Source organism: Dipodomys spectabilis, unplaced genomic scaffold, assembly GCF_019054845.1.
Source record: "Dipodomys spectabilis isolate Male_0828 unplaced genomic scaffold, ASM1905484v1 ptg000496l, whole genome shotgun sequence".
Lineage (NCBI taxonomy): Eukaryota > Metazoa > Chordata > Mammalia > Rodentia > Heteromyidae > Dipodomys > Dipodomys spectabilis.
In genome coordinates this window covers 700,663-714,754 of record NW_024871173.1, presented here as the reverse complement: position 1 = coordinate 714,754, position 14,092 = coordinate 700,663, and the positions used below count along the sequence as shown (strand labels likewise).

The 14,092-nt window shown below is 49.6% G+C and overlaps 1 protein-coding gene across 8 annotated transcripts in view; it reads left to right on the top strand.

The window, feature by feature from the left end:
- Positions 1-14,092, top strand: part of Snap47 (synaptosome associated protein 47) — a 37,222-nt gene that overhangs the window by 12,484 nt on the left and 10,646 nt on the right. For 7 of the 8 annotated variants that reach the window (XM_042669498.1, XM_042669501.1, XM_042669500.1 and 4 more), the window contains 3 exons: positions 2,222-2,762; positions 3,797-4,287; positions 11,292-11,416. In XM_042669498.1, the coding sequence (XP_042525432.1) occupies positions 2,263-2,762; positions 3,797-4,287; positions 11,292-11,416 (1,116 nt within the window). In that variant the 5' untranslated portion in view covers positions 2,222-2,262. The remainder of the gene's footprint in view (positions 1-2,221; positions 2,763-3,796; positions 4,288-11,291; positions 11,417-14,092) is intronic. The other variant, XM_042669502.1, reaches the window with a different exon arrangement.

The following is a 14,092-nucleotide window of genomic DNA, read 5'->3' as shown; positions in this document are numbered from 1 at the left end:
TTCTTAACTTCAAGCCTTACATTTAGGTTCTTGAAATTTTGGCTCTGTTTTTGTTGCTTTTAAAGAGGTTGTCTGTTCTCTACTGTATGTTTTTTGTACTTTTTTTGGGAATTAGTTTGTATATGGAAGCATATTTAGGTTCCATTGTTCTATGTTGGTTTTTATGCCAATAATATGCTGTTTTGATTACTATGTATTATGCTTTGAAGTCAATTACAGCAATTCCTCCATCTGTTTTGTTTTGTTGTGGGCCACTTCGGCTATTCTATTGATCTTTTGTGATTTCATAGGAGTTTTATGTTTTTCTATTTATGTGAAGAATATCATCGTCATTTTGATGAGGTTTGTGTTGAATTCACAGATCACTGTGGATCCTTCAAGTATTTTATCAATATTCTTCTAATCTATGAACACAGCATATTGTTTTTTTGTCCCCCTTCTATATATATGTATATATATATGTGTGTGTATGTATATATATATATATATAATTTATTTTTTTATTTTTATTTTTATTTTTTTTGTCAGTCATGGGGCTTGAACTCTGGGCCTGGGCGCTGTCCCGCAGCTCTTCAGCTCAAGGCAAGTGCTCTACTACCATTTGAGCCACAGCTCCACTTCCAGTTTTTTGGTGGTTCATTGGAGATAGGGGTCTCATGGACTTTTCTGCCCGGGCTGGCTTTGAACCATGATCCTCAGATCCCAGCCTCCTGAGTTGCTAGGATTACAGGTGTGAGCCACCAACACCTGGCTTTTATAATTTCTTTAATCAATGTCCCATCGTCATTATAAAAATACTCTCCTACTATTTTGTCACTTAGGCTTGATGTCTTTTCCAGCAATCTGTTTATTTGTATGCTAATTTTGTATTTCAAAAACGTTGCTGAACTTGTGTATTATTTCTAACTTGTATGCGCCTGTGTCTGTTAGCTGCCCAGCCCTACTGGGCCCAACCACTCAGGGCTTCTCTGCCTGGGGACTGCAGTCTGGATATGCCTCATTTTGATACAGGTTCCATGTCTGTGATTATCTTGAAAACCGTTTCTTCACAGGGTGGCTCAGTGAGAGGCCGTATGCGCTTCTCTTTCATCATATACCTCATGAGCCAGTGCCTATACCAGCATTGCCTCTTTTTTTTTTTTTTGCTGGTCTTGGGGCTTGAACTCAGGGCTTGGGCTCTGTCCCGGAGCCTCTTTGTGTTCAAGGCTAGTGCCGCTTCTGGCTTTTTTTGAGTTGTTTATTGGAGATAAGAGTCTTAGAGGGACTTTTCAAAGCCAGCCCAGGCTGGCTTTGAACCACGATCCTCAGATTTCAGCCTTCTGAGAAGCTAGGATGACAGGTGTGAGCGACCGTCGCCTGGCTCAGCATTGCCTCTTGTGCTTGCTGCCCAGCATATCACCTGTGTATCAGGGGCTTGCAGACCTGTTAGCTGACCCAGGAACATTCCTGTATCCCTGAACTATTTTGTGAAATGCTTATACTTCTTAATGTTTGAGGGACCCTATTAGAAATTTGTTCTCCCAGTGTTAAAAATGAATTAACAGCAAGGTGTCAGTGGCTTACACCTGTAATCCCAACTACTTAAAAGGCTAAGAGCTGAAGATAACAGTTCTAAGCTAGCCCAAGTAGGAAAGTCCATGAGTTGAGAGTAGAGCTGTGGCTCAAGTGGTAGAGCACCAGTGTTAAGTGAAAAAAGCTGAAGGACGTTGCCTAGGCTCTGAGTTCAATACTGACACACATACACAGATATGGTAAATTCACTTCTTCATAAAATTGTGTTCATGTGACAGAGACAGAGTATAACTTTGTATGGGTGAGTGGGAATAGGGGCATCACAGCCATAAGGTCGCGTTTGTGAGGTCTGTGGCTAAGCTATCGGTCTTGCCAAAGAAAGCAGGCCTAGGATTTGGGGCGTGGCATCCAGTGGTTGCTCTCCTCCGGGCATGTCTAGGGAGCACAGCAGGGGTGGAGAGCTTCATATTGGGACTGAGGATCTAGGCACAGGTCTAGGACTTGAGTGGGGGCGTTGTCTTGGATCTGATCTCAACTCTCTACCCTATCCTTGCACCCTTCACTTTCTGACTGGGGGCTTGGTTTCATCCTGAGGCTACCAGGAAGTGCCAAGAGCAGCTTCAAGACTAACCTTCCTCCAGTTTGCTTTCCTACTGTATCTCTAGACATTTTAGCTTTGTCCTATCTGCTAACTGTCTGTCTTCCACAGAAGTAAACACTGTGGTCTCAGCCCAGCCCACTTAGGGACAGATGAGCAGCGATATCTGTGTCCACTCCTGGCCCTGCTCCTACTACTTGGACTTTGAGAAGCGATGGGTCCCTGGGAAACTGTCCCTGACACCACGCTCATTGAAGTTCAGCACAGATGGAACTGGAGAAGCCCTCCTTGGCTTACCCCTCTCCAGCATCACAGAGATCAGAAAGGAAGCATCACACTTTGTTTTCAGTGCTGTCACTATCCTCGAGGAGAGCCACCGGAAGCACTGGTTCAGCTCCCTGCGACCCAGTCGCAATGTTGTCTTCAATGTCATTGAGCACTTCTGGAGGGAGCTGCTGCTGTCCCAGCCTGGTGCTGGTGCTGATGCAAACACCTCCCTCAAGACCAGGGGGCAGGAGCTGACGGCTCTGATGGCAGGCTCCCAGAGGCGTCTAGAAGACACGGCAAAGGTACTGAACCACCAGGGCGAGCAGCTGGACAGTGTCATGAGAGGCCTAGAGAAGATGGAGTCAGACTTAGATGTGGCTGATCGGTGAGTGACCCTGGAGGCCTTCTCGGTCTCATCCCCACCTGGCAGACCTGGTGAAGTGCAGTGCTGTAATTAGCACACATCTGGGCAGGGCTGCGCATGTCCTGTGGATGCCACGTGGGCAACATCTCAGAGAGCCATCCTTGTCATCAACACTGAGTCCCATAAGTTCACAGAATGCTGGGACTCCATTGACATCTGGCTTCTGTTTAGTCATTAGGTTACATCCTCAAGTCTTAGATCACAGAAGCAAAGTCTTGCCTTCTCCTGTAATGATCTATGTTTTGATGTGTTTTTTTGTTGTTGGTGGTGGTAGTGGTGGTCATGGTCATGGTCATGGGGCCTGAACTCTGGGCCTGGGCGCTGTCCCTCAGCTCTTCAGCTCAAGGCTAGCGCTCTACCACTTGAGCCACAGCCCCACTTCTGACTTTTTCTGCCTATGTGGTGCTGAGGAATTGAACCCAGGGCCTCATGCATGCAAGGCAAGCGCTCTACCACTGAGCCACCTTCCCAGCTCTACCACTGAGCCACCTTCCCAACTCTGTTTGTTGGTTTTTTTTTAATGCATTTTCAGCTGTGATTTGAGCTTACAGAGTTTGTCCCTCAGACTGGAAATTTTTCTTGTATTATTTCTTTCCCTGATTAAAAAATATATATTGGTCTTTGTAGAACTTTTTTTTTTTTTTTTGTCAAACTTTACATATTTTCTCTTCATTTTGCCATGGGTCTTTGTTTTTCTTATAGTCTATATTTCTTGAGTTTCTCTTCCTTCCTTTGGTTATATTTTAATTCTCAAGAATTCCTTTTTGTTCTGCAAATGTTTTGAGTTCTGCTGGTTAACCGGTGCCTCTGGGCAGGTGTTCTCACTCTGAGCCCTAGGTTTCCCTCATCAGGGAGGCAACAGCCTGCCTTTCCTGCCTCATTAGTCATTGCTGATAAAGCTTGGTTGTAAAATCATGATATGCTTAACAGAGGTCTTCTAAAACCAATTGATTCAATTGTCTTTAAAGCTAGTTGTGTTTTCTTTGCGTTTTTAGGTTATTGACAGAACTGGAGTCCCCTTCCTGGTGGCCCTTCAGTTCCAAGCTTTGGAAGACACCAGCAGAAGCAAAGCCCAAGGAGGGCACCTCCATAGCGGGTTGTGAGCCTTTTGGAAAGGAAGGGGTTGTGATCAAAATCCCTGCCGTTATTTCCCAAAGAACAGAATCTCACATGAAACCAGGAAGGCTTACCCTCTTGGTTTCTGGCTTGGAAATCCATGATTCCAGCTCTCTGCTTCTGCACAGGTTCGAGAGGGAAGATGTAGATGACATTAAGGTCCACTCACCTTATGAAGTCAGCATACGCCAGCGGTTTATTGGGAAGCCAGATGTGACTTATCGAGTGATATCTGCCAAGATGCCAGAGGTCATTCCCATTTTAGAAGTACAGTTCAGCAAGAAGGTTGAGCTTCTGGAAGACGCCTTAGCGCTTAGAAGCACAGGAGCCACCAATGCTGCAGAGAGGAGTTGCTCTGTCTGGCGTGCAGGTGAGCAGCCAGCTGGGCAGTGTCTAGACCAACTTCTCAGACTAGAGCCACTTTCAGTGTTCCTGTGGTGCTCCCACGCAGCCTGTGTGCTCACACGTGACAGCCATCCTCCCTCTCGACGTGCATGAGTCTCAGACTGCCGAGTTGATGAATAAGTTCATTTCAGGATAGGTCAGTGCTTCAGTTTGGATGTTCAGTGCCCTCCAAAGGCCATGTGTTCAAGGCTTGGTCCCTACAGTGGCACTACGGGGAGGTGAGAAGCCTTGAGCAGGAGGGCCAAGCGAGGTCCGTAGGTCGCCGGAGGCAGGCATGCGAAGGTGATGGTGGGCCCCGCTCCTGCCGCGCTCTCCCTTCCTGGCTAGTGATGAGGTGCACTGTGAGTTAGACATGGTGGCAATGTTCATAATCTCGGAGGTCAGGAAGTGAAAGCACGAGAATTTCACATTTGAGGTCAGCCTGGACTACATTGTGAGACTTTATCTCAAAAAAAAAAAAAAAAAGTGGTGATCAGTTTTGCTCCTCCCTGTGCTCCTATCATGGTAGAAGTTGACTCTTAGCTTACTGTTTTGGAGGTGTAGAATCCGAGGTTATTTAGTTCCCTCTGTTTGGCCTCTGGTGAATGCCTCCTGGCAGGAGGGAGAGGGCGAGATGCCCTGATGGCCACCAAGCCAGAGAGAGTCACTGGCCGCTTGGGTCAGTCGTGGGGCTTGAACTCTGGGCCTGGGTGCTGCCCCTCACCTCTTCAGCTCAAGGTGAGCGCTCTACCACTTGAGCTATAGCACCACTTCTGGTTTTCTGGTGATTTATTGGAGATAGGAGTCTCACGGTCATTCCTGCCCTGGCTGGCTTTGAACCGCAATCCTCAGCTCTCAGCCTCCTGAGTAGCTAGGATTATAGGCGTGAGCCACTGGCGCCCGACCACCACTTCCGCCACTTTGGTCTTGTATATCTGTTTGATCTCTTGAGAATTAACTAGAATCCTATAGAAATGACTTAAATCCCTTCAGCGACTTAATAAGTACCTCTCACTAGGCTCCTCTTATAAGATCTCAGAGCCTCCTGACTTTATTGCACTGGGGACCAAACTGACAATATAAGCCCTAGAGGGTCGCAAACCAGGTGTGAACAATAGCACGACTTCAGTAAGTTTTTCAGAACAGAGGGGAGCTCCAAGTCCACTGTCAGGGTGTCTGTCTTCAGATCTCACTTGACACGACCCTCTCTTTGGTGTGTCTCTCGTCCCTCTCCCTTCCTAGCTTTTCCAGTTCCTTTAACATTAAATTGAGGTCTTTCCAGAGCACAGTGCCTATGTCTGTTTGGGTGTCTGCATCTTTGAGAATTCAGCAGACAGTGGTGAGTTTTCAGGATTCAGGTGTTCCACATGACAGTGACCAGACCAACCCCAGGTTCCAGCATGGGGACGTCTGTGTACTTCTGAGCTGCGCCAGGATCCAGATGAGAAAAGGGGCTTGAGACATGTAACAAATCAGATGCTGTGGCTACGTCTAAGTATGAGAAAGCAAGAAACCACTGTCTCACCCAAGACTGAGGAGAGGCAGAAAGTATGGGACGCTTGTGAAGGAGGACAGGACGTCTGGACATGGTGGTTGTCCCAGTGCAGAGGAGGACTGGGGACATGGTGCAGGTTTATGTGACTTTAAGGAAGAGGCATGTTATGCCTGGGGGAGGGAATTCCAGGAATTTCTAGACTTTATCCCACAGGTAGAATTCAGAAGTTGTGTAGGAACAGGTTTGTTGGATAGAAGACATCTCAAGGCCTGTGTGGTCAGAATTCCACTGCTGTTTAGGCTCAGGCTGACGGTGGTTTACAGTTGATTTCATTTTCTTCAGGGAGGCTTGAGGTGTTTCAAGACCCTAATTCTGTTCAGACCTGCCTCTCCGTTGACGCAGGCCCCTTCATTTCAGGTCCCTAGTTATGGATGTCAGCCTTGGGGGTGTTTCTGTAGTCGGGATTTGACCAGATTACTGGGATCTCTCTCTGGTGAAGGAGCACAGAAAAGCCATCATCGCAAGGACCCTGTGTGAGATGTGTAGAATTCCTGCAGAATGGCATGGGTTTTCATCTGTTATTCTTGGTCTCCTGTGAGGACTCCCTGTTGTGTGTTTGTGCTCAGCAGGAAATACCATTCTCTTTCAAGCTGGTGAGTGTAGCCCACAGCTTGTGGACTTGGGGTCCCAAGATAGAGTTCCCTGACTATCTGCAGGAGGCTGGCGAATACTGAGCCTTGGTGAGAAAGGCAGGCTCTGTTTCTGGAAACTAAGACGTGTTCAGTGACCAGAGCTAGCACCTTGTTCCCACTTTCCCGGGCTGTGGTGTGTTGCCAGCTGGTTTTACTGCTGGAAGTTGGAAACAGGTCCCAGGATGCATTCCCTCCTGGAGATGTACTGTGTACGAATGGCCACAGGGTGGCAGCCAAGCAGCGTTCCAGGCACCGGCCCTCTGAAGGCTTCCCCTGGAACAGGCAAGTGGGAAACGTGGGCCGTAACCCCTCAGAAGCACAATTGCAGATGTTCCTCTGTACTGCATCCTTAGAATCTGGCGTTTAGAACAGTTTCAGATTTGCAGGAAACATCTGAAGACAATGCAGGCCTTTTATCCCCTGTCAGATTGTGGGATATTTGCACATAGCCAGTGAGGATAGGATCCAAGTCTAAACATGAAACTCACCTTTCATGTCCACCTATGCACATAGCCTGAGGGTAATTTTATACAATGTTTTAAAAATTGCCTATGACACAGCTGCACAGCCTGGAATCTTCCGCTTGTGGCATCATGTTTATGCTCAGAGTGTTTCAGGGTGTGGAGCATTTTAGATTCTGGATTATCAGGTTGGGGATGTTCAGTCTTAACCTGTACAGAGTCCTGTATTTTTCCCTTCCCTCCCCCCTCCCCCCCACATCCGCCCTTTGGCTGACACCTGAGGTTAGTATTCTGTGTTGTCCTGGCTTACCGACAGAGCCTGTCTCATACCCTGTCTCCACCTGATCTCCTGGCCCAGACCCTGGGGGCCTGTGATCCTCCAGCCCTGGCTCCCTGACTGACAGTGCTTCACACATTCCCCACAGGGCCCTAGACAACCTGTAGGAGGGCTGGGGGGGCTCATGCGAGGGCCATGGGGTGAGGTGCCCTCTCATATCCATGGCTGAGCACAGACTTCATTTTCTTTTCTTTGTTTGGTCAGTCATGGGGCTTGAACTCTGGGCCTGGGCGCTGTCCCTCAGCTCTTCAGATTAAGGCTAGCGCTCTACCACTTGAGCCACAGCGCCACTTCCGGTTTTCTAGTGGTTAACAAGGAGATAAGAGTCTCACAGACTTTCCTGCCCAAGCTGGCTTTGAACCGATACTCAGATCTCAGCCTCCTAAGTAGCTAGGATTACAGGCGTGAGCCACCGGTGCCCTGCAACAGACACCATTTTCTACAGATGGTTTGTCTGCTGATTTTGTGAACTGCTTGATGCGTCACCTGCTCTCAGAGAGACTGCTTGAGCTGGGTTGAGGACCCTCCAGGCACCTCATGCCTAATCCCTCAGAGCTTCCCAGCACCAGGCAGGCCGGGCCACTGGCACAGTGGATGAGTTGTCTCCGTGCTGGTTCCAAGCCATGTTTTGAATCGCCAGAGTTAGGTTGAAGCGTTGGGAAGTCCTTAAGGGTCTCAAGATGATGTACATACTTCACTCTGCAAGACTGAGTTGAGTTGAGAGGGAGGATCTTGCTGTGTGTGTGGCTAAGCTTGGGGGAGGAGTGGGGGGTGGGGGAGTGACCAAGGGTCCAGCAGTGTGTTATGTGACAGCTTCGAGAACTCCAGGAGAGACCCTGTGGGGAGGCGTGCTGTGTGTGGTGTGTGATGGAGGTCCTGGGTGGCCAGGAGCTGACGCCTAAGCCCTCTAGAGGCCTCTGGGCCAGATTGTGCCATGTACTACCTTTTCTGTGGGAACGCTCTGTGTCTGTAAAGCCACACCTGCTGCTTTCTGCTTCTGTCCAGCCCCTTGTTCTGTCCTTCCCATGTGGGCATATACCGCTTGGTTTTTCTTAGTACTGGGCATCCTCCGAGCCAGGGTGCCCCAGCTAGAGGGAGCCTTGCTCCGAGTACACGTGAGATACCAAGGGGAAGCCAGGGGAGAGGCCTGCCCGGCAGGTGTGGCACCCGCGCGGCACTGTGTGTCTCCTCTGCAGGGCAGGGCCTCCCACTCGGGCCAGAAGGCGTCCTGTGGAGGTCCTCTTCCAGAGCCAGTTTCTGTGTCCCCTCTGCCAGCATGACCTGACCCAGGGTCCTTTCCCTGCCTCTTTATTTCTGGAAGGTGCTGTCTCATTCCCTCAGCAGGAGCTGTTCTTGTTGCTTTGAGTTTGGTAGTGACTGGAGAGAGAGAAACAATCCTCATAGAACCACGGTAATTCTTCTCAGATGTTTTAAGACATAGACTGACGGAGTCAGCAACCAGCCCTGGAGGTGGTGGAGCCCTGCGGCTTAGCTGTGTCCCAGCTGACCCTGCAGGTTGTGGCAGAATCTGACTCCATGTATCTGTGGGTAATTAGTAACATCCGGAAAGAAAAGCCCTACTTCAACTTTCTGCTTTTTGAAGCAAAGTCCCAGTTGTTAAAATTCAGTCAGACAGGGTCTTTGCTACAGCTTCAGGTGTGAAAAGGAAGACCCAGCTGTACTCCATAGATCCCGTGCTCTACCTAGGCATCCCCACAGGAGACGCTGAGAATGCTTCAGGACCGCTGTAGGTATGTGCAGGTGGGCGGGTCATGGACAGCGTGTGGCTAACTACACAGGCCAGGTCAAGAGGTTGCTCCTGTCCCTAAGCAGGTCTACAAGGGACAAAGGGGCCAGGTTAAATATAGTAGTGGGTCCTCTGGGTGTGGTCTGAGGAGATTGCCTCTTGCCTGTTTTGCTGGTTGTGTCCACTGCTGACCAAAGTGCTATTACAGTCAGGAATGGGCGGTCTCATGAGCAGACAGACTAACTGATGAGCTCTGAAGACTGCAGGAGGAGTGGGAGCTTTGTCTCCACCATTAGCATGGGCAGACACAGGTTGTAAAATAAATTTGGCTTCCTGCCACTAGATTGGTTTTTAAGAATGGAATAAGGAGTGGGAGTTGTAGCCAGTTGGTAGAGCACTAGCTAGTGAGTGAAAGTCAGGTACTTGAGTTTGAGTCCTGATATTGGACCTACAAAAAAAGAAAAAATGGAGCGGAATAAGAAGGCAGCCATCCCAAGGATACATCCTAAGTTAATGCTGTGTGTGATTGGGTCCAGATGCTGAGCTGTGTAGGGTGGGGGTCAAGTTGATGAGGCCTCCCTCCCAAGTGGCTCCCACCAGCCTTGGCGCATCTACCCTGCCCGCCCGCCTTGCCCCACCTTTATTCCTATGGGTGGGTGAGGTCACTTCCCTGCTCAGCCTCACACTTGGGAAGTTACCTTGTAAAGATTACTGGGAGAACCTAGCACCATTAGCTCACTCCTCTAATCCTAGCTACTCAGGAGGCTAAGATCTGAGGGTCATGGTTCAAACCAACCTGAGCAGGAAAGTCTGTGAGACTCTTATCCCCAGCTAACCACCAAAAAGCCAGAAGTGGAGCTATGGCTCAAGTGGTAGAGCACTAGCCTTGAGCAAAATAAACTCAGGGACAGCACCCAGGCCGAGTTCAAGCCCAGGCCCAGCACCAATATATATAAGATGGTCAGACTAGAAGTGTGTGTGTGTGTGTGTGTGTGTGTGTGTGTGTGTGTGTGTGTGTGTGTGTGTGTGTGTGTGTGTGTGTGTGTGTGTGTGTGTGTGTAGGCTTGTGACCTTGTGTGTGTGTGTGTGTGTGTGTGTGTGTGTGTGTGTGTGTGTGTGTGTGTGTGTAGGCTTGTGATCTTTCCTAGGGAGGAATGGAGTACCTGGCTGTCATATCGTGAGGGCCCACCTATTTAGTTCCTGGTCTTCAGGTTCCGAGCCTTCCTCCCTACTTTACCCCCCCTCTACCTCTACACACACGTGTGCTTCCTTTTCCTGTTCTTATGTGTTTAGCATTGGCCTTTAAGCTGCTGTATCTCATCTAGCTGTGAGGCAACTGTATAGGATACCTGCTGGCTGCCCGGAGATGCGCGTTATCAACCCAGTGCCCTTTCTCTTTCTTCCTAGTCTAATGTACGCCCTTGGCTGTTGCTCTGTATCTGAGGTGGCCTGTGTCACAGAGGAGAGCAAAGATCAGACTTTAATTGCAGCCCTTATCTGAGCCAGGAAGTGCTGGAGTTGCAGTTGGACTGGCTCTAATTAAAGAACAGGTGGTCCCCTGTGGCAGCCACAGGGCCATGCTGAATGGCCCCCCTTCACCGTTCAGTCAGCTGCTCGGCATTGGGTGTGAGATGTGTGCATACCCGGTGTGCGGGTGATCAGGGAACCTGGTGGCTCGTGTACGTTCCCAAGCCATGGAGCTGCCCGCTGCCCCGAGCCCTGCCTAAGCACAGAGCGGCTCTGACTCACCCCACCTCGGGGCAGCTGTACACACCGCTCTGCTTGGCTCCGTTTGTCGGCCATTTCCTGTGCTCTCTGGAACCACAGTGTTCTGTGGAATAGCTCAGCTGTCCCCACAGTTTCCTGGTGATGTTTCTTATGTACATTTCACCAGGGTTCAACGGTTCTTGTGTTTTTTATTCACCACGTTTAGTTTTTTCTTTAAAAAAAAAAAAAAAAGCTCCCAACCACTCTTGACTAAAAGAGCTTTACTTTGGAGAGATAGTTACAGAACTAGCCACTAGGTGTTTATGGTATTGCAAACTTCAATGATGTGGGGCCAAGGCTAGATGAAGTCCCTAGGGTGGGGTATTCAGATTTGTGGGAGCCAGGGACAGAGACCCATAATGAGCACACGGACACACCCCACCAGACCAAAGTGCTGTGGTGATAAATGTCCCTTTGTGAGGTTCTGAACATTGGTGTGTGGTTTGCGCCTTCCGAAAGATGTCACCGCTGACCTCAACTTTCCGTTCCAGCATCCGGGCTGATGGGCTGTTCCATGCACCACGAGCAACCCACAGGAGACCAGGAGGGCAGACGGCTGCAGCTGCAGAGGAGACAGCCCTTCCTTTCTGACAGGGAAGCCCAGGAGCTGACACAGGTAGCGGATCCTCAGAGCTGCCACGGGCGAGGGCAGTGTTCTCTCTGAAGACAGGCTCTGCTCTCTTGTGGGGGACTCTCTGGAGAGAGCTGCCTGCATCCAGTGGTTTGCTGAGCTCCCTGTAGCTGGAAGAGGACAGGAAGGGCACTGCCCATTCATTCCAAGTCCGTGTTTGTCATGGCATAAGTACGGCACAGCATGCTCGTTTGTTCCTGCACACACAATTGCCTTGGTAGCTCTTCCACCCATAGTGTATGTTTGTACACCTGTGCTCCTGTTGCATATACTGTCCGTGTGTGTGTGCTGTACGTGTGTGGTGTGTACTGCGTCTACTGCTCATGTACTGGTATGTGCACTGCCGGGGGGGGGGGGGGGGCGTGTGTGTGCGCGCGCGCGTGCCCCTACGTACGCACGTGTGCACATGGGCCACGCGTGCATGTGCAGCCAGGGTGCACTGGCACATGCAGTTCCCTCTCATCCTGAGCTTTGGTTTGTAAAGAAGCTCACAACATTTCCCTAGGAAACAAATATTTGGTACACACATTTTTAGTTTGTCTTCCTGTGGTATTGCTGGACAGTGTAATGTGTTTTCTAGTTTCTGAGTAGCACCTCATCATTGTATCATTTCATTTGCAGATACGTCAGTATGTTTCTTTAACAGATAAGAGCTGTTCATAAGCTGGGCATGGAAGTGTACGTCTGTGGTCTCTGCGTCTGTAATTCTAGCACTTGGGAGGCTAGGGCAGGAGAACCATGGCTTAGAGGCCAGCTTGGGTTATATAGTGAGACCCTCTCTCAAAAACACCAAGATCAAAGATAAAAGCTGTTAAACAGTAATCTCGATACCATTCTTGCCTTGAAAAAAGAATAGTAATTCCTCCAAATCATGCAATTTTGAGTCAGCATTTACACTTGCCCAGTTCTGCTATTGAAATGAACACACAGTGGCCTGGCCTGTCCAAGACCTGTGTCCATGCTCAGTACTAGGGGATGTGCAGCAGCTCCATCCCAGACAGTAGATGGACCCTGGTGTCCTATCGGACAAAGTGTGTGAGAGTCTGCCCACTGCCACTGGAAAGTGGTTATGAGCAATCTGTTAAGCCTGCTTTTTAAAAACAAATTCTTGTGTGTAGGGGGTACTGGGGCTTGAACTCAGAGCCTCGTGTACTTGCTTGGTTTTTTTCTCAAGGCTGGCACTCTACCATTTGAGGCACACCTCAACTTGCAGCTTTTTACTGGTTATTGGAGATAAGAGTCTGATTTATCTACCTAAACTGGCTTTGTACTGTGATCCTCAGGTCTCAGCCTCCTAAGTAGTTAGGATTACCGGTATAAGCCGCCACATGTTGATTTACATTTTATGTGTTCACATAGCCATAAACTTCTTTGAGCTCAGCTCTTTCTTTGAATGAAGAAAGGCCTTCATCTTTTGAATGGTATATTTAAAAATGCATCCATGCCCCTTTTTCCTTGTGATCTAGTAGTCATTTTCAAGCATGACACACACACCTTACTTGCCAGCTGTGATGGCACATTCTACAGGTCACAGTGTCCTCAGTGTATTGACTTTCGGGCTCACTGAGTACCATCTTGTTGGGCTGTTCCTGAGCCTTTGTCTAAGAGGCTGCGAGAGCACACCCGGGTCGTAGGGCAGGAGAGGTTTGAGGGTGCCCCGTACCATGGTGTTAGTGGCTGTGCTCTCTAGTTGTCTTTAGACTGAAGAAGGAGCCACGCTCTGGATGAAAAGGTGGGAACGTCGTCTGTTAGGTGAACATACTGTTTCCAGGGCCCTCTTCTGTCTCCAGATAGCCAGTGGCCAGCCTGTGCCATAGGCTGGCCTGAGATGGGGATGTCAGGGTGCACTCACACAGGGCGAGGACAGGACTGTCTGTGGCAGGATCCAGGGTCACAGAGGGTACCGTGTGTCAAGGTCAGCCTGTTGAGCCGCCCAGGCCAGTGGTGTGGACAGTTGTCTGTGATGGGGCTGGCCAGGAGCAGTTGGCGGGACCCGTGGAGAAGGCTGCTGAGCCCTGTCTACTGGTCAGCTTTACACAGAATGTTCCTTGCAAGATTAAAAACACATGTTTCATAGTTAGGAAAGAATTCTTCACTCTACAGTTGAAGCTCAGCATAAGTAGGAATGAGTTAAATTTTCTGGAGAAAACAAAAATGCACGAACTCCTCCTCCATCCAGCTGTGGTTTTGGTTGTAGATGCTGTGGAGGCCATTATGTTGAGACGTGTCCTGATGATTTAAATTGCCGTTGAGGCTGCTGGGGGAGGCAGCCAGGATGGCATGGGGATGGGAGTGGGCTGTGTGGGTGCGTGGTCTGCGGCTGCCGGCGGCCGCGTCACTGTGGCCTAGGGAGGAAGATCCCAGGGGGCCGCGGGGAGCCCATTCCCTGGTGGATTTGGCAGCGCCCCTCTGCTGGCCACCGTGTCTTCTCCTCCCTAGAACTGCGGCTGTGCTCTATCAGATCTGTGGGTGCCACGTTGAGGATTATAAAACAAAAAATGGCAATAGGTTGTGCTCAGCAGGGTATGGGGGGCCCACGTTGTGTTTTTTCCTCTCCATTTCTTTGTTCTGTCCTATTTGGAGGCTCTTCATCCCCACTTCCCCTTGGAATGAGAAGCAGCCAGGGGATACCAAGCAGTTGGGACTGCTGGGTGTTAGCAA